The 20550-nt window shown below is 52.1% G+C and overlaps 1 protein-coding gene across 3 annotated transcripts in view; it reads right to left on the bottom strand.

Annotated features, from left to right (window-relative positions):
- Positions 1-19757, bottom strand: part of hipk2 (homeodomain interacting protein kinase 2) — a 44136-nt gene extending 24379 nt beyond the window's left edge. The window contains exons 1-2 of one of the 3 annotated variants that reach the window (XM_028957528.1): positions 19218-19757; positions 9931-11011 (exon numbers count right to left, since the gene is read on the bottom strand). In XM_028957528.1, coding sequence (XP_028813361.1) covers positions 9931-11011; positions 19218-19236 — 1100 coding nt within the window. In that variant the 5' untranslated portion in view covers positions 19237-19757. Of the gene's footprint in view, positions 1-9930; positions 11012-16711; positions 16979-19217 lie in introns of those variants that run through there. The other 2 variants (XM_028957527.1, XM_028957529.1) reach the window with 2 other exon arrangements.
- Positions 19758-20550: the final 793 nt, after the last annotated feature.

The following is a 20550-nucleotide window of genomic DNA, read 5'->3' as shown; positions in this document are numbered from 1 at the left end:
ATATCTCCAAAGAAACCTGGATAAATCTAGACTTTGGGGAGGGGAATGACAGACAGAGGGTGAGAGAGGAAGAGACAGAGAGAGAGAGAGAGAGAGAGAGAGAGAGAAATGAATCAAACTCAGAGAGAGATTAAACACTAATACATAATGTAAAAATATGTTTATATATAAAACTTCAGAGCAGCAGTTAGTATTTAGGGACAATCATCCAGTTAAATATCATTAAAATTATTCCAGACCACAGCTTGTCTGTCCTCAGATTCAATCCCGTTGTAGTCTGTTTTAAACCAAACAGGACACGCTGGAAGGTTATATGTAGTCCACACACACAACACTGTACCCCTTAAACGTAACTACACCCATGAACCCCAAAACATGTTCATTAATCACTTAATCTTGTTCCTGTTTGTGTGTTCATCTCTCACATGTCCTCACACACACAGCACTCTCTAACCTAAATGTTCACTCAAAAGGTCGGGTTTGCCTGCAGCCTTGTCCTGCCCCAGTCTCTCTCTCTCTCTCTCTCTCTCTCTCTCTGTCTTTTTTGGAATCGTAATCGGATCTTGTGACTCTGTATGAACTGGTTAGGATTCACACACACACCCCAAAAACCAGCACATGCTAACACACACACACACACACACACAACATTAAACATGTTGGGTGACTTCCTGTGACCCCCCCTAAGCAGCCAATCAGTGCAGCTGAGCAGAGTTCATCGGCAGGAACGGTGGCGTAGGAGATGACCTCATCTGTGCTGAAGGTGAAACACACACACACACACACAAACACACACCCCCATACTCCCATCAAATGGATTTGGACTTGATGGGAAAGCGTTCGCCTGCCAGCAGCTCCGGTCCAGTTAAATTCCATTAAATAAGATCTGACGTGCCAATAATCTGGCATTTATTCCCAAAATAATCTGCCACCTCCACCCTGCCTCCTCTCCAGGCTCTCGTATAAGATGCAGAATCTCCACTTAGAAACAAGCCCACAAACATCAAATACAGAACAAGAAATATTAATTTATTCCTAAAATCAGAAAAAAGTTTTCATAAAATCTGCTACACTGCAATTGGTCCAAATGGGGTGGTAGTAGCCTAGCGGGTAACATTTGATTCATTTAAACTTCAGGCTTCCTTGTTAAACTTAAAAAAAAAAAAAAAAAAATGGAGAAATTTTTTCCATCCTTGGTTAGTTCGGATAAGTTCCTGTTACAGCAGGAACGTGGCTCGGGATACGATATTACTGTAAATACGACAGCAGCTGCACTACACACCGCTATTAAACGTCTAGACCTGGACAACAAACACATTAATCATGCTAATATGAAATTATTCATTAGGAAAGCGGCGAATGTGATGGCTAAGACGTAATGATAATAAATGATGGGTTAGAAATGATCAATTACTTCTGGACCGTGACCTGCTCTCTACTTTTTTTATTCATTAATTCATCTAAAGAAATGGATGTGAGCAATATAACGACGGGACAGAAATAGAAAATATACTGTGGCTGGGGGAGCTTGTAGCCAGATTAGATAATATTAGGGGACCACTAAGGCCGATATGTAAAAGCAAGCCCTGGAGTGGCTACTTCAGCACAGACTCTGTTCATTAGAACCGCAGAACCTTCATCTGCACACACATGCCAGTTTTTACTTCTACTGAACTCCAATGGCTCCCCTCTGTTTGCTTATAGTTGGCCAGTCCCCTCACACACACTCACACACACACACACACACACACACACACACACACAGGTCAGGCTGGAGTGCTCATTATGCATTCCTCACACTCCTGTCCTGACTTCCAACAAACAAACAGATTGAAGGAAACCTTTCAGCCACTTCTGTCAGTCAGCAGCCGCCCTCAGGAACCAGGAGGATGAATTTATGATCGACTTGCTCCGCGCTGTGAATGCACAACAGGAGTGAAGGGAACCAGAGGACCAGGACGGAGCAGAGACCCCCACAGCCCACCAGGAAGGACTTGTCGTAACTCCATTAAACAAGTCTGTAGATATCGAGGAACGCTGAAATTCTCAGTACAAGCGGTTCTTATTTGTGGCTCCCCAATGACAACTGTGGTCAGGTACAGAACATCCTAGTCCTCTACACCTGCCCAATTTACACATATCCTGCAGCTCTGGACATGAACTCCATGCACTATCTTATTAAACAGATGTTACTCCAAGACCTCTGACTGTTCTGAATGTAACTTTGGATAAAATGAATGTAATGCACGGTGCTCCGTGTATTAATGACCAAGACTTGTACCTATGACCGGCATGTCGGGCCTCAGCAACGGTGGGATGATGTGGCTGCAGCGTGGAGAATGAAAAGTGGAATTTCCAGCAGTCCTCAACTGCTCTCTTATCCTTACACGGCTCTTCTAATCCTAGTCGTCTTGGTCAGCCCCCTCACCCCACACACACACACACACACACACACACACACACAGAGCACTCTGTATAGGACCATCTCTTTGTGCCTCCGTTTCCATGGAGACATGATGAATGATGCAGGACAGTTGGGATGTTGGGAGTTTTTGTGCTCCTTGTGCTGGCATGACTGTGTGTGTGTGTGTGTGTGTTTTTGTGTCTGTGTACTAAAGAGAGCTGGAGGGCCAATCCAACCTCTTTTTGTTGTCGACTCTGAGGCCACAGAGAGACAAGGAATGAGATCGGGGGGAATGGTGGGTGAAGGCATGCACATAATGCAGCATGGGTGGAGCCACACATTTAATGACGTGAGGTTGGAGGCATGCACTTAATGCAGCATGGGTGGAGGCATGCACTTAATGCAGTGCGAGTGGAGGCACACATTTAATGACGTGAGGGTGGAGGCATGCACTTAATGCAGCATGGGTGGAGCCCCACGTTTAATGACGTGAGGATGGAGGCATGCACTTAATGCAACACAGGTGTAGACACACATTTAATGACGTGAGGTTGGAGGCATGCACTTAATGCAGCGTGGGTGGAGCGCCACATTTAATGGCATGTGGGTGGAGGCATGCACTTAATGCAGCATGGGTGGAGCCATACTTTTAATGACGTGAGGGTGGAGGCATGCACTTAATGCAACACAGGTGTAGACACACATTTAAGGACGTGAGAGGTTGGAGGCATGCACTTAATGCAGCGTGGGTGGAGCCATACATTTAATGTAGAATGAGAGTCTGATAAAGCGTTTTAGCGGCACAGGAAACTTTCACCGCTTTTCCAAGGGCGGCCAACGCTGTTGTGAAATCGCGGGGCGCACAAACACATCCCGCGGGGTAATCCGCCGAATCTACCGCAGTGGGGGCGTGAGGAGGGCAGCCAGGAAGGGCAAGGAAGGGGGTGAGAAAGAGGAGGGCAGAGCCGCCACTAACGTGGGCCTGAAGCCGAGGGAGCGACGTGTTATAAATACGTCCGGAGACCGGGTTATTAATGCGCCCCCCTCCTTCGAACCCTGACGCGTTAAAGGGTGATCGAGTGGAAAGAGAGAGAGAGACGCGCTGGGCAAACGCGTCGTCTTGCGGCCCGGCGCCTCTTTTACACATTAATGAGTCTAAAGTGCTTAAGCAGCCGATGCACAGGGACACAGGCTCAGGACACATGCAGTGCATGTTGGGAAAAGAAGCGCATGTATGCACACTCATGTGTGCCAATAGAATAATTTTTTTATTATGCTAAATTTTTCAAAATGACAAAAGCATCATGTACAGAGGAGACGTACCTCTTCAAAAGCACGGGAGGATAAAGGGAAACACTGACTGGGCCCATGAGAGGGCAGGGAATTGTGGGAGGTGGTGTGGACCTCTGAGAACCACCGTGCTATACGGATTTATTCCCAAATCCATCCGTGTAACACAAACAGCACGACCACCGAATCAGCACACACTCTATCAGCCTAGTGATAAGAGGACCTAAAAGAAACCTTTCCCTTGACCTCCGTCCCCCGGCCAATCAGAAAGCTTTGAGTCTGGAGGCCCAGCGAGTTGGAACCCACTCTTCACATTTTCAAACGCCAACCCTTTCAATTATTAACAGCGGCTCAATACATGAGTAATTATTTCTCCAAACAAATTACGCCGGCGGCTCCAACCGCTGCAATATGATCCGTACTGATGTATTTCTACTGCGTAAGGCTTTTAATCACGCTAAATTATTCATTCGGCGGCGAGCGACGGAGCACTCCCCATCACAGCTGGGCCAAAGAGCAGAAAACAATATTCACACAAACTCGTCTTCTGAAGGAGTGAAGAGACGCGGATAAAACTGAAGGACGAGGACAGGGCTAAAGGTCCAAGGCCCAACACACGGGACATGGAAACAAGATGCGGCTAATCCAAGCGGTATCCGTGATGGCAGAGGGGTCCTACAGGGTCTCACGTGGTCTTCATAATAAGCTGACTGCTCTAAAAAGGCTGCATTTTTAAAATTCTGTTCACTTGACCTTTCACCCTCAGCAACAACAAAACGCTGGTTCAATTGACTAATCGATTGTAACCTATGAAACATGAATTAGCTACAGACAGAAGTGATTGTCATTGTGAGACACTGCAGTACAGCACACGGTGACACAATGAAACGTTTCCTCTGTATTTATCGGTCACAGTTGGTGAGCAGTGGGCACCATGACAGGCGCCCGGGGAGCAGTGTGTGGGGATCGGGATTCGAACCCGCAACCTTCTGATCACAGGGCCGCTTCCACTGGCCCTTTGATTTTGAAATAGGGGGTGGTGGCATCCATTTCAATTAGGACGTTCCAAGTAGAATTTCCAGAGATTCATGCCTGCTCTCACGGTCTTTTTGTCTACCATTATCTACTTCCTTTAAAGCTTGCTTCTGGTCTGCACAAACTTACTTTGCCACCATCTCACTGCAAGTTTCTGCTTCTGTTTTTGGCCTACGTGCCTTGTTTCAATAAATTTGTTGGTCGTGCAACAAATTGTTCCCTCTGCAGGTCAATCACGCCCAACCTAAACAAAGCCATTTAATGGAACACAGACTGTGTAACATGAGTTTAGAACACAGTGCAGGTACTCATACCAGAGTCTGTTCAGAGTTTAAAGTGTGCACACAGAGAGAGAGAGAGAGAGAGGGAGAGAGAGAGAGAGAGAGAGAGAGAGAGAGGATCCTGGACTGGCACAAATTAGCCAAACTATTTGCCCTCATACACAAACATTAGCAAATTGTTCCAACTGAGAAAACAACTGAAGGGGAACTGGGCCCTGAACTTCATGGGAACCTGCAAGGCCGTCTGAGATTCTGACATTCTGCACAAGGACAAAGTACGGGTGCTGGAGGCGGGGATAAAGGGACCGCCAATCCCTGCCTCTGTTTACTGAGCCTAAACCCAACCCAACCCAACCCCACCCAACCCCTCGACCCCAGCGACTCTTGAAGCAAAACGTCTCCACTTTTACAAGAAAAGTGCATTCCTGATCTTTGGCAAGTCACAAATGGAAGGTCAAGACAGATCGATTCGCTCCGACCGCACAGCTGTCGGGGCAGGGGGTGGGGGGGTCCAGTCCTAGACACCGTGTCTCTAAGGGGACGTGATCTGCCGTTGACCTTGCGGGGGGACTCTGAAGATGTGCAAACAGGCTTCCTGTCATCAGGGCTCCGCCCGCGCCCTCATGTGCCGACTACGTATTTTACGCCCGCAGCAGAGGTCTTGCTTGGGGGTTTATTTCAGGTGTTCCGGGGTTAAGGCGGCTTTTCAGAATCGTTTACATGTACAGCATGTATCAGACGCCCTTATCCAGAGCAATTCAGTAGAATCTGAATATCTTTACAGTCATTGTAACAAGTACAAATACAGAGAGGTATATTAAAAAAAAAAAAAAAAAAAAAAAGTGATTGTCACATGTGATACACAGCAGCACAGCACACGGTGCACACAGTGAAATTTGTCCTCTGCATTTAACCAATCACCCTGAGTGAGCAGTGGGCAGCCATGACAGGCGCCCGGGGAGCAGTGTGTGGGGACGGTGCTTTGCTCATGACACCTCAGTGGCACCTTGGCAGATCGGGATTCGAACCGACAACCTTCTGGTTACGGGGCAGCTTCCTTAACCGCTAGGCCACCGCTGCCCCAACACAAACACAAAATTAATAACATTTAAATAGAATGGTGAGGTAGAAGCCTTACTGCCCTATTTAACATGAAGCAGAAACATTATAGAAGATGCCCCGATAGCAACCAGGTAGAAGCTTCTGTTTAGTCCGTCCTGGTTTTAACGCTCCTGTATCTCTCGCCTGATGGCAGCAGTTGGAACCGGCCATGACAAGGAGCCCTTCATGATGTTTCATGCTCTCTGGAGGCAGTGAGAGCCATGCAATAGAGGGGTGTGCTCAGAAGATGGACTGCAATCACATTGGTCCTAAACTCCTGACGGCTGAGGCACTGAGGTACAAGTCACTGGTCTCCAGTTGTTGGTGACTGTGTGGTCAGCAGGTCCGCACCACCTCCTGCACGCTGGAGGCAAGTTTGTGCTGCCCGGGGAGGGGATTAAATGAGGGAGCCCCCCCATCAGTCACCATATTCCTCATGGGAATTTTTGAAATGAAGCATCATGCAAGAACGTGCCGGAACGAGCCGACGTTTGGCATTTTATCGGCAGGTAAACAATGCATGGGCCTGGCTCCGGCCAACCCGTATTCTCCGGGCGGAACCCGATCCGGACGCCGCCACAGTGCACGCTTCACAGAGCAGTAACTACTGGCAACCTGCTTCATTACAGCACCTGTCCGTGACGGGCACAGATTCTCACCATATGCCCTGGAAGCTGGAATCAGGGATCCGCAGTACGCTGGGATACGGAGGGATGGGATCTGATGTTGAAAAATTGACATTTATCGCACGACACGGTAACACAATCAGTGCTTTATCAGAAATAATGGAACGTTAAAATAAAGTTCTTCAACTGGCAACTGGAAATACATTTTACCAGCACCCTGACGAAACCCAAAATAGCTCAGAATCAGACGGTTCTGAGCTCGTCGAAACAGGCGGCGGTGCATGATGGCAGCCAGAAAGAAAGAGGCGGGGGGAGTGACAATGGAGAAGCCCCCGAGGACAGGAGAGCGACAGAGGCCATTAAGGGCTACAGTCGCAGGCACTAAATGGATGGCGAGAGATCGGTGAGGGAAAGAGTCCAGAAAAGCTGGAAGGGTGAACACCGACAGACCGTATTCGAGTCTTACCGGGGGGGGGATCAGGCCGATTTCGGGGGCTGCAAGTGTAGAGACTTCATATACAAACAAGACTGTGGCTTGTCTGCAGGGAGGTCCGATCAAAATTTGACAAAATTCTATGACGATGATCAGCTTTGGCCATTTTTACTCGATCACAGGTGTCCGATAATCGTGCAACTACTGCAAATCACGGTCCACCGTTTCCTGTACCACGTCACGTTGCATCAATGCTCAACAAGGCACGTGTCGGCCATGCAGGGAGCACCAGAGAGGCAACCAATCACGGTTTCTCGATAGAGACCTGACTGATTGGCTGGCCGCGCTACATTTTTTAAAATAACTTTCTGCCATGTGCAGCGCAAAAAGTGACGGACCCCGTGTTGGACGAGTGACAGAACCACTGCAATCCTTCTACTGGACCAGGGTCTGCTAGTTATGTTGGCGGCTGCATAAACATACCTGCCTCAGATCCCCATTTACATTTACAGCATTTATCAGACACCCATATCCAGAGCGACTTACAATCAGTAGTTACAGGGACAGTCCCCCTGGAGCAACTTAGGGTTAAGTGTCTTGCTCAGGGACACAATGGTAGTAAGTGGGATTCGAACCCGGGTCTTCTGGTTCATAGGCGAGTGTGTTACCCACTAGGCTACTACCACCCAGAGGCTACTATCTCCAGAGTAGAGCTGTAAATGTTGGTTCGGACTCAATTTCCATCATTTTAGCCGGGCTGGGTCGGGTGGCGCAGTAAATGGACGGTCAGTGGAGATGAACTTCATATGTTTGTTTCGATGATCGGCAGAAGTGTTTTGCGCATTGTAAATTAGCTTTTTCAGCGAAACGTTAATTCGATTTGCAGTTCTTGGCAGATGTGAAAACAGATGGTGAGGAGGTCAAATGGAGGCCAGCCTCCGGTTTAAAGCCGACGAGTGACATCGAGCGGCGTAGTGCATACGAAGAAAGTCGGGATTTTAAAAAGCTGTAGTTGACGAGTAAGATTCGGTTGAGCGGCTGCAGATTGTCGGTTTAGACGGTTAGTGGGTCTCCTGCCGGGTCTTCTGTGGGAGCCAGTTTTGCTCGCCTTCATCACCACCACCGCCACCATCTCATTTGCTCCCGTCAATCTTCCACAGCGGAACCTCGATGGATCAACCATGGAAGCCCCCCGGCACGACTGAAGAACCAAAACGGCCACGGCTGACAGATCAAATTCCAGCAGGACGGGCGAACCTGGGCCGACCGGAGCCCCGAACATCTGACACGGCCAGGTAGAAGGGATCTGGAGGAATCTCTTTAAAACCACAGATGGCTGCGCCGCTGTTACAAAACATGCAAAAAGGGAACATTTGGTGCACAGAGCGCAGCCGTTTAAAGCTCAACCATCCCGAGGATTTACGGCTGAGCCAAAACAAATAGACGGCTGGGAACGCAGTGAGTGCCGCCTCAGTCGGCCGGACCTTATGCAACGCTTCTCCTCGTAAAATGCACCACTTCGAATGCCGGCCTGTGCTTATCAGATCGTAGGAACATTTTCAGAAGCCCGATTCTTATTTAGAATGCCACCACGGCACCAAAGATGGCCGGCGACGCAAAAACTATATCAGGAGGTGGAGAGTTGTGGCCGGCTCGGTAAGTGATGGTTGTTGGTCACCTGGTTCTTTTACAGCAATAATTATGGCAAAAGGGACAAATCTGCACTTCTGCAGAACGGCTCTCGAAGCTAATTTTGAAAGGCCCCTCTCGCTGCCTAATGAAGTATTTTACCGGAAACGACCGGAAGCTGTTCCTCCCACGCTGCACTGATCCTGTCAACAGGCCTACGGGTCTGTTCCTAAATCCCGAAGCGGAAAGCCTCAGTTTTACTTCAAAAGCAGGCAAAGAGGCGGCATAATATTATTTCTTTCCTTCTCTTCACCCCGAGGCCAGAAACAGAGGAGCTCCCGAACTCCGGATTGTAATCGCTTCGTCTGTCGGCTCGTCCCTCGCGCCCCGACGGGCGAGGCAGACGGCGGGTTTCGCACAAGGCCAAGTGCGCGGCTTGCCAATCGCTCAAGCCCGCTCGGGCTGATCGCTGGCACGGACCTCGCCTCCAATTCCCAGCCACGCCGCTGCTTTTTGTAAGAAAGAAAATAAAACAGTTTGGACGAATCAAAAACTTATTGATCTGTTTACATTTACCGCATTTATCAGACGGCCTTATCCAGAGCGCCTTACAATCAGTAGTTACAGGGACAGTCCCCCCCTGGAGACACTCACTCAGGGTTAAGTGTCTTGCTCTGGGACACGATGGTAGTAAGCGGGGTTTGAACCTGGGTCTTGGAACCTGGGAAGACTACGGTCCTGTCAACATCTCACAGGTGATAGAGATACAGGGTGTCGTTTAAACGTCCCGCATCATACGGTACCCGGATCTCCTCGGCGAGGGGCTCCTTTACGGCCGGGGCTGCAATGCCGCGTGGGAAAGCATGGCAGGCTTCTGGTGTGGATTACAGGAGGGCAGGGTATCACCGGAGAACTTCGGATGACCTCCCACCCAGAGCCCCAGGGGACAGGGGCCGCGCTAAATTACCTCTCAGCAAGCTGTATTTCCTAAAGTCTACCAGACAAAACCGAGTAATGTCCGTTTTCGAAGGCCAAACTAGATCCTTTCACCAGGTTTTACCGTGAGGAACACGAAACCTTCAAAGAGGCCCGGCTTTGCCGCTCACAGCAGAACGGAGAGGAGGAACTCACCTGTAGTAGCGGGACTGCAGGTAGGTGGAACACACCACCTTGGACACGTGGCTGGCCGAGCCGAAGTCGATGACCTTCACCCTGTACGGCTGCCGGGTGGGGTCCACCAGCATGATGTTCTCGGGCTTGAGGTCGGCGTGGATCAGGCCGAGGCTCTTCAGCTTCATCAGCGCGGCGGCGACCTGCTGCAGGACGGGCCGGATGTACCGGAGCGGCAGCGGGCTGAACTTGTTCTGCTTGAGGAAGTCGTACAGGTTCTGCTCCAGCATCTCGAACACCAGGCAGGTGTGGCTCTTGTGCTGGAAGCACTCGTAGGCGCGCACGAAGTTGTAGTCGTCGGCGCTCTCCATGCTCAGCCGGGCCAGGATGCTGACCTCGATCTGGCCCTGTCGCGCGTACGACGGGTGGTTCTTCAGGATCTTGATGGCCACGATCTCGTTGGTGCCGCGCTTCCAGCACTTCACCACCTGGCCGAACGTGCCGCGCCCCAGGAACTCCAGCACCTCGTAGGTGTTGGTCATGGAGCAGAGCACCTCATGCTGCACCAGCTGGTAGTCGCCCTCGCCGCTGCTTCCGCCGTTCTTCGACGCGGCGGTGGAGTTGGTCGTCGTCGCCGCGGCAGCGGGGGCCGCGGCCGCGCCGCTCCCGGGCGCGGTCTGGACCGCGAGGGACGGCTGCTCCTCCACGATCTGCACGCTGCCGTGGTCGGCCGGCGGCAGTGGCTGCTCCAGCTCCTCGCTCTTACGCTTCAGTCCGCACCGCTGGTACGTGTCCAGCAGACTCACGGTGCTGCGGCGCGTCAGGTTGTGCCCCGCCCCCGCGCCGGTGCTGCTGGCCGAGGCCACCACGATGTGACCGGTGCTGGCCGGGAAGACGAGCGCCTGTTCGTACGGGAGCGTGGCGTTCAGGCCCATCTGGGCCGCGCCCTTGCTGCTCTGCTGGGGATACACCTTGGCGGCATGGGAGGCGTAGCCGGTCATTTCCCAACCGCAGCCGGCCTCCACCTTCAACTTCTTCACGCTAAAGAACGCGCTGGACTGCAGGGCGTGAGGGGAGAAGACCTGCACTTGTGAGGCCATACCTGAGCGGAGAGAGGCGGAGAGAAACCGGTTACTTTCCTCACCACGTTTTTACACCAACATCACTTTTCCTGTCGCATACGGCCCGCAGATGGCAGAATTTACTGAATTTGGGACAAGAGGGGACACCGGGAACATGCCCGACGTCCCCCAAGCTTCCACGCTACGCTAGTTGGTTAAATGTTAAGCACTGGTCAGAAAGTGACCACTGGTGATGTCTGATACAACCGTGTGTAGCGCCGCCATGGAAACGAAGAGAGAGAGAGAGATGAGCGCCGGGGCACGTTTACCCCCCCCCCCGCTGGGTTGCCTTTACTCAACAGCAATCACCCCTCATTAATGGATGCGCTTTTCCATCGCGAGCCACATCTACAGCTTCAAAAGGACCCATGAGTGAGACGCGAAGACATCGGACACTTTCTCCACACGAAGCCTGTACATCAAACGCAGGAGTGTGGACATTCCAATGTCCTTATCCAGAGCGACTTACAGTCCGTAGTTACAGGGACAGTCCCCCCCCCGGAGACACTCAGAGTTAAGTCACAATGGTACTAAGTGGGGTTTGAACCTTGGACTTCTGGTCCATAGGCGAGTGTGTTACCTACTAGGCTCCTACCTACCTACTTTTATTCGATTTCAGAGAACATCGAGAGCTAAAGGGGCGCAGTTCAATCATCCGGACATAAAAAAGTGTGGTTCCGTGTGTAGGAACGTGCCTCACACCACCTGTTCACGCTTCCACTCCACGAGCTCGACATACGTCCGCACACCCACACGCGCCAGACCCTCAACCTGCTGCCCACGTGGTGCAGATCAGCAGGACTCCGGCCTAACTGCACATAATATGAACTGTTATTATGGGGACCGGGGGGGGGTCCCTATAATCGTATATCAGGTCCCCCGACTGAGTGAATGGGCGACGCAGCTCTTCTCTCCATGCTCCGAATAAACAGATGAACCGTGAGAGAAACGGCCTTATCTCCTTCAGCGGATGTGAACATCCTGCAGTCCGTCAGGAAAAGCCAGACGCGGCGGAGAGGAGCTGCCGGTTTCCGTGGAAAAGCCGCTATAAAAACCCACCAGTGAGGTCAGAGTTCGAGTGAAATATTCGTCCATCGCACCACCGGCTCATATTAAGGGGCAGCGGTGTCCCAGCGGTTAAGGAAGTGGCCCCGTAACCGGAAGGTTGCCGGTTCGAATCCCGATCCGCCACTGTGCCACTGAGGTCCCCTTGATGAAGGTCCCGTCCCCACACGCTGCTCCCCGGGCGCCTGTCATGGTGCCCACTGTCACCAAGGGTGACGGTTAAATACAGAGAAGCAATTTCGTTCGGGATTAATAAAGTATAAATAAATAAGTGAAAATTTTACCTCATCAATCCCAATAATTAGAGTAACAACTAAAAAAACAAAATGCATTTTTGGACGGAAACACAGGTATCCCAATCCTGACCAATTCACCGTAATTTTCCGCTGGGTTACCGGCCGCGCCTTCACACGCTCATCCCGACCCATTAAGGAGGCTGACGGGAGTGTGACGGATGGTCCTGGCCAATGAGGAGACACCCCATAATCCCATAAAACACTGCGCCAGATGTCACCGCCTGGATTACGCTATAAATAATTGGGTCCGTAATTGGTCCCGGGAACGCCGCGCCAGCCTCAATCCCGGGGATTTGGCGGTGGCCGCCACTTCCCAGCACGGTAACGGCTCTGAATGGCAGACGAGGAAGTAATTAAACAGCGGGGCGGGCCAGCGACCCTCCGAAAAGGGACGGAATTCCGAGGGACGGTTTCCCACCTCCACACACACAGCGGCCTACGGTGGCTGGACCGCGCACTTTTACACGCTTATTCTGTCCAAACGTGTGCAGGGCTGTGTGTGTGTGTGTGTGTGTGTGTGTGTGTGTGTGTGTGTGTGATGGTGATCTGCTTCCACCGGGATTATTTCTCAGGTCGAAGGTCGGCTAATCTTCTCTGTGTAGGAGCGGCGTGTGGGACGGGACGGGACGGGACGAGGACTGACGCCTCCCTGTAAGCTGGTTTTAATTTGAGTCCAGATCTGAAATGCGTAAACGCCGACCTGGTATTCCGATATCGCCAACGTTTACCGAGTGTAGAGAGCAGTGAGTGTGTGTGTGTGTGTGTGTGTGTGTGTGTGTGTGTGAGACATCTCCGACCCTATATGGGGTGCACTGAGACGTATCCATGGCGATGTGGGTGCTGGCAGTCAGAATCTGGAACCAGCGGCCTAATGAAGTGGCCTCGGCGCGTCTAGACGAAGTATTATCGCCCCGCGCCCCGGGCGTCCGCGCCCCAATTTCTCTTATTTCCGCCCAGCCCACCTGCAGTCCTCTGGCGGCCCCCGGGACGGCGAGGACACGGGACGGGGTCACCTTAACGCGCAGAACCGGACCGAACATGCAGCAGCAGCCTTTTATAACGTTTTAAAGTACGCCTGACGCCGCCAAACGGGGTTACGTAACCAGCCGTTATTTACGAATAATTCTAACCACACCCGGTCACTTGGGGCTGGGCTCTAACTGCTAAATAGATCCCAATAATCCAACATTTGTCTAATGAACACATGTAATATATATCTTGAATTAAAATAAATGTCCGTTTTGCTATTTTGGGTTTTTCTGACTAACCAGAGTAGCTACGAATCTTCTACGAAGTCCTTTAGAAATAACGCAAATGACAATCATCACTACCGAAGATCAATGTGCTGATTTAACACACACACACACACACACACACACATACACACAGTGTTGCTGCTACCCACAGATCATTGTCCAGAACAGGCCAGTTTCATGAGGACATGCATGGGTCTGTGTGTGTGTGTGTGTGTGTGTGTGTGTGTGTGTGTGTGTTGATAATTTCTCACACACACAGTGACAGGAGGACGTGAGTAATGACGGTGTGTGTGTGTGTGTGTGTGTGTGTGTTTAATGCTGCTCTCTGCCACCATCCATCATCTGTGTGTGCTCTGGATTTCCTTTTTTCTGTCTCGCTCGCCTCTTCCTCTGTGTACCTTCATCAGTCAAACACACACAAGAAACCGGATGTATGTGTGTGTGTGTGTGTGTGTGTGTGTGTGTGTGTGTGTGTGTATGATGACTATCTGAAATTAAAACAAGAGTCCCATGTGAGGCGGTAAACAGGTCGGGACAGGGCAGCGTCTGATAACACGGAACCACAGGCCTGTTCTTGTCCACATAACACACACACACACACACACACACACACACACACACACACACACACACACTGACAGAGGGCGGGAGAAACAGAAAGACAGAAGACAGACAGACGCTTCCTTTGCTCCCTCTCACTGTCTGCAGCCTGTTTATCAAACTGTCAAATCCTGCGCCTTTTTTCTGGTGTGTGTGTGTGTGTGTGTGTGTGTGTGTGTGCGTGTGTATGCCTGAGCGCTGTCAACGTTCTGCAGGACCTACGTCCACCTTTTAAGAGAGGAAGAAAATTGAAAGTGTGCGAGCAAGAACGCAACTTTAATCGAATCGTTCCGGAGGATTTCGCCCGTTTACACCAGATTCTTTACGAAATGTCACAACAGGAAATGCCCGTCCAACGCGTGCCCTTGGACCCGTACAGGTGACCGGTGCGCCTCCGTTCTGCCGTGGAGCTGCGGTGTGTACAGGTGTGTGTGTGTGTGTAAAGCACGTGTTGAGCTGGATGAACATCTGCAGTAATACGAGTACCCATAATGCAATGCGAGGTGGGCCACTGAACCAGAGAGCGTGGCGCTGGCACTCATCTTCGTCCTCAGTAACTTTATTATCCTACCAAGGAGACGGGACAGCACGTTTTCTCAGAGGCGAGACACGCCTCCAAGATCCATCGGAAAACAGCAGGACACGCCCCCGCCATTTTACATTCAGACGTCACAACCATAAAAATGATCTCCATTAGAAACATCCTGATCCTGAGTCCTACCAGAATTCTGCAAAACGTCCACCTGAGACGAAATAAAGGAACCACACACACACACACACACACACACACACTGTACTAGGAGACTGGCGGAACATCAAGAGCGGCAAAGAGCCACAAAACCAACCAGAAGGGACGAGTAAAGACCGAAAGGGAGGCGCAATATGCAGATTCTTTGGGAGGCGGCCTGGCAGACAGGACTGTTAGCAGCGAATGAGGGACATTGCGAGGACGCGGGAAGACGCTCAGATGTCAATGGAATCGGTGGTTTCTGGCGGCAGGATCCATTCTCTCAAGTAAAATATTTCACACCGAGCCTCGCCAATAATCACCGACGCGCACGTCACTGTCTGCAGTGTTCAAGTCGTGATGTCACTTTCCACTGTGATCGTGCGACAATCTTCACAGCATCAGAGTTCGGTGACGTCATGTGACAAACCTGAACCAAAACCGGCAAAAACCGGCCGCCGTACCGGCTGCCGCCATGAGCCAGTTAACGATAAATACACGCGGGGGCGGGGGCAGTGGTGGCCTAGCGGTTAAGGAAGCGGCCCCGTAATCAGAAGGTGGCCGGTTCGAATCACCGACCGTCCCCACACACTGAGGTCCCCTTCATGACGGTCCCGTCCCCACACACTGCTCCCCGGACGCCTATCATGGTGCTCACTGCTCACCAAGGGTGATGGTTAAATACAGATGACACGTTTCACCGTGTCACCGTGTGCTGTGCTGCAGCGTCTCACAATCACTTAATTTTCAAAGTATCCTTGATCACATAGAAAGACCAATTACACTAATCATGACACGACCATTTTTTAATGATCATTAACTAAACTAGGACTGTCACAGAAGCAGAAGCGCACGCACAGCATGGCTGGACAGGCTCCGCCCACAATGAGGCAAACCCAATCGGTCTGTTTCTGGAACATTCTTCCTGAGCGCCTGCATTAACGACCCTGACGACCACACCGGCCCTGGTGGCCTATCAGCCGCTACCTCAGCCTGCTTGTGTGTGTGTGTGTGTGTGAGTGAGAGAGAGAGATAAAGAGCTCACTTCTCACACTCCCAGACTGAGGTGGAGAGAGATAAGGCCTCAGAGCCTTAACCCCCACAACACACACACACACACACACACCCTGCTTCCCTGGACCCCGCCCCCCTCCTCCGTCGCGTCTCTCACTGCGTCTCCATCTTCCGAGCTGGACGCTTCCTGTAATTCAGGACGAGCAGGCAGGGAGCATCCATCAGGCGGCGGAGACGGAGAGGGGCGGGGCCTTCAACAGGGAGGCCAACGCCGCACCGTCTCCCCCGGCAACGTGCCGTCGCCACCAGGGCCTTTGGCAATGTTGCCGCTCAAAAACAACAAAATAAATTCCGACCGTCTGGCCGACGTGGTGAGGGAGAGTCTGGAAAGGTCACGCTTTCATAAGTAAAGGTCAGGGGCTGGCCTTTTTCTGACTTTACTCAGATGGGCGTGTTCCTTCCACACACACAGAACCACGTCCCGTCCCTCTGGCACACACAAGCACATCGCATACGGACGTCTTTGTCCTTTACCTGGTTCATTCTCACACACACACACACACAAAAGAACATCTCAGAAGACCAAAAAACCCTCTGATCCACACGCACCTCCCACCATCTCGGTTCCTCAGACCAAGAGTCCAGAGCTGCGCGGTGAGGATCAGTAAAGGGCTCTTTAACAGTCTTACACACACACACACACACACACAGCAGGTCCCGTACCTTCTCATCACCACAAAAAAACCAACTCGGAGACGAGGCGAACCCCCCCGACTCCCATCCTGGTCAGTAGCTGTAAAATAACCAGACTGCTGGAGACCCACCAAACAGAACCTTCTTGTTGCCATGTAATTACACACAGGAGATGAACTTAGATCATGTCCCTACGAAGACAGTTCAAAGGGGGGAGGAGCCCGAAGGCATGATTGACATTTGTGGCACCCCCTACGCCACAAACGTGACCACGCCCACCATCGCCACCGTGTTGATTTTCACCGCTTGAACTCTGGAGGCATCAATGAACACAAACCATGTCCAAAAATGGGCCATCCGTCCATCGTGCCTCAGCCACTTCGCCACTTTACCCAGACTCCCCGGCGACAGCGATCTGGAGCATCAGCTGTGCAGGACAATGCGCCCAGGCGCCTGGCCACTGTCACCAAGGGTGATGTTAAATACAGAGAACACGTTTCACCGCGTCACCGTGTGCTGTGCTGCTGCGAAAACGGAATGCGATATTGGCGCAGCGCGTAGCGATGCCATGACTGAACATGCGCGGCCTCCTGGGAAACGCAGTCCCCTCTGGAGCGGCGGGAACGTCTCAGCTAAATGCATGATGGGAAGCGAGAACCCACCGCCGGGGGGGTATAAAGAAGGGTAGTAGCCTAGTGGGTAACACACTCGCCTATGAACCAGAAGACCCGGGTTCGAATCCCCCTTACTACCATTGTGTCCTGAGCAGGACACTTAACCCTGAGTGTCTCCAGGGAGACTGTCCCTGTAGCTACTGACTGTAAGTCGCTCTGGATAAGGGCGTCTGGTAAATGCCGTAAACGTAAAATGTAAATTCTGCCCCGTCTCCTGCCGGTGATTTAAAGTCCCCTCGACGTGGGACGTCCGCCCGTCTGGGGGGGACTCCGAACCCCCCGTCCAGTTCGGGGTCAGCAGATAAGGAGCGAGCTGGCGTCCAACACAACCAGACGTCTGGCCGGGTCCACGTTGGGGACCCAGACAGGCAAAACAAACTAAACAAAAATATTCATTTTAAATACATGTAAAATCTGACATAACTCAATTTGTGAAATATGCGGATTTAACGTCTCGAGTTATTTTAGATTAAAAGTAATCGGCCTTTTCGCCGCTGCGAGATCACGCATGTCCGTGTGGGAGATCGGTCCCTCGGCCCCTTCAGCAGACATCCGTCCTCCTGCTAGTTTGGGTCGGTGCCTGAGCCCCCTGGATCAGTCCTCCATCTGTCCAAACTCGGGCTACGCGGGACCTACAGGCGCGTCCGCCCGTCTGTCCCGCCGTACGGGGAATATCTTGACCTGAAAGAGCCGGACTTTTCCAGATCCTAAATCCCTGAAGTTGGACCGCGCGGACGGAGAGGATCTGGCGAAGGGACAGGACAACGCCGGTCCGCCGCTCATCGTTTTAACCGTAATTCAGGTCTAAGAGCCGCTGGGACGCTGGAAGGGAGCACCGGGGTCCCCTTTTGTCCCCGCCACACGGGAAACGGGATCGTGGGGTTAAGAGAGCCCATTGGGCCCGTCCAGCCATCCGTCCATCAAGCTGATCGGTACCTGCCCGTCAGCCGGCGCCGCGGGAAAATTAACAGAAAGCAGCACGTCCCCCCGACCAGAAGACACGTACGGTCCCGCGGGAACGAGGTCCAGAACCCAAATTTGAATGATATTAATTCACCCGAGTACAAGTCCAGTTGGACCAATCAGTGTTGAGTTTGACATTAACAGACAGCGGGTTCAGCTCAGCGTCACACTCGTAGCCGCAACGCGGAACTTTACGTTTACGAACATCAGCACCTGACCTGGGTCCGAGGCCAGGCCCTTATTTACATATGCAAATTACACGCAACAGTTAAAACACCTGGGCGTGTGGCGTATTGGCAGGAGGGGCTTCATTCCTGCGCAGCTGTCAATCATGCCCACAGGCTCCTCCCCGTTTCGAAGTTCGCTCATAAAAACGCGATTAGGAGCGAATCTTCTGGGCGCCAGAAATAATTCCTCGTTACTGTACGTTTCTACAGAACCGTGAAAGCGGGTCTCTCACACACACACTCACAACACACACACACACACACACACTCACTCACAGGCGGAGTGTAGTCGGCGCTGCGCAGAAGCCGCGTCCGCCAGGGGGCGCAGCGGCGCCAATTAAGCCCGGTTCCGTCCAAACGGCAATAAACGCGGCGATTCTCGGACTGCCGGTTACAAAATAATTATAATAATATTCATAATAAAAAGGAGGAGGAAGAAGAAGAAGAAGAAGAGGAGGAGGATCACGGCCCAGTTCGCTCCAAAACACGCACCTTCCAAACAAGCGCGTCCGAGCGTAATAACGTAATAAAACGGCGATTTAACCGGCGGATTCTGCGGCCGAGACGACGTTTTAAATCCCGCCAGAGAGACGCGTTCTCGCCCCGGCCGCCGCTGACCGGGAGTATTTACCGGAGGGGACCTGACAGGCGGGAAGAGCCGCGGCGTCTCACCTTCGTACACGGGGGCCATCGGCGCCGGACTCCCCGCTATTCATGGCACGGAACCGGGCGAGACTTCGGCCGCAAACTCAATAAAAATCTGCCATCTTGCGCCGCCGCCTCCTCCGCCGCCGCCGCCGCAGCAGCAACAGCCCGCATTACTGAGCCTCCGAGGCGGGGTCGGGGGGGGTGTGGAACCGGGTCCGGCCTCGCGGGGGTTCGGCCCGGGTTCCCCGCTTCAGTCCGACGAGAACATGGTCCGCTGGACGGAGCGAAAAGTTGCAATGGAGCCGCGCCAGCGAGTTTCGGGGCTCAATCGAGCCACGACGCGCTCGATCGCGGAGCGGGTCTGCGTCGTTCCGAGCCGCTCGAACCCGCGGACGCGTCCTCGCTTCTCCCCGCCGAGCGAGGCGGTGGCGTCACCGTCCGGCCCGCCGGGTTCCGGCCCCGGTGGCGTTACTGCGGGGATTTGTGGTTTTATTTATTGGGCGCGCACGTCAAATCCCGGCGCGCAGGAGCGCGATCGACTCGTCGGGTCTGGCCGAGACAAAACTGGAGCAGAATCGGATTACGCGAGTAATCCGGCGGGACGTTCCACGCCGCACCGATTTACGAACTGGATGGTTCGGTGTTTTCCGTCCTCGGATCAGAAATCTGCGGACGCAACGTGCTGTTTTTATTATTATTATTATTATTATTATTATTATTATTATTATACGCGATGACTGATGAGGCGTTTGGCCGGCAGGCGTGACGTCATGGGAACGCCACCAGAGCGCTACATTGCGTGGTGCGGCGTTACGTAACCGGCCAGAGGTGAATCGGGCTATTTTCCCTGCGAATAACGATGACGGCACGAAATGCTGGAACGGCAGGAATTAATCATGCGATATAGACAGCGGAGAGAACGCGAGGCCGAGAGTCTCGATTCGTGCCGAATGGTTTAAATTATGGACATGTTCAGGAGCATCACCCCCCCCCATTTGTTCCATCAGGATTTGAAAAAATAAACAGTTGGCAGATACCACTGCACCCACAAAGCAGAGTTTTTAAGTGAAGAGAAGTGATTGTCACATGTGATACACGGTGCACACAGTGAAATTTGTGTGCTCTGCATTTAACCATCACCCTGAGTGAGCAGTGGGCACCATGAGTGTGAGGACGGTGCTTTGCTCAGTGACACCTCAGCGGCACCTTGGCGGATCGGGATTCGAACCGGCAACCTTCCGGTTACGGGGCAACTGCTAGGCCACCACTGCCCCCCTTGATTATATTGATTATAAATTCATGGCACGTATTGGCTGTATTCAAATTCAAAAATTCAAATTTTATTTGTCACATACAC

This window comes from Denticeps clupeoides, chromosome 17 (genome assembly GCF_900700375.1).
Source record: "Denticeps clupeoides chromosome 17, fDenClu1.1, whole genome shotgun sequence".
In the NCBI taxonomy this organism is placed as follows: Eukaryota; Metazoa; Chordata; class Actinopteri; order Clupeiformes; family Denticipitidae; genus Denticeps; species Denticeps clupeoides.
This window is presented reverse-complemented; position numbering and strand designations above follow the sequence as displayed.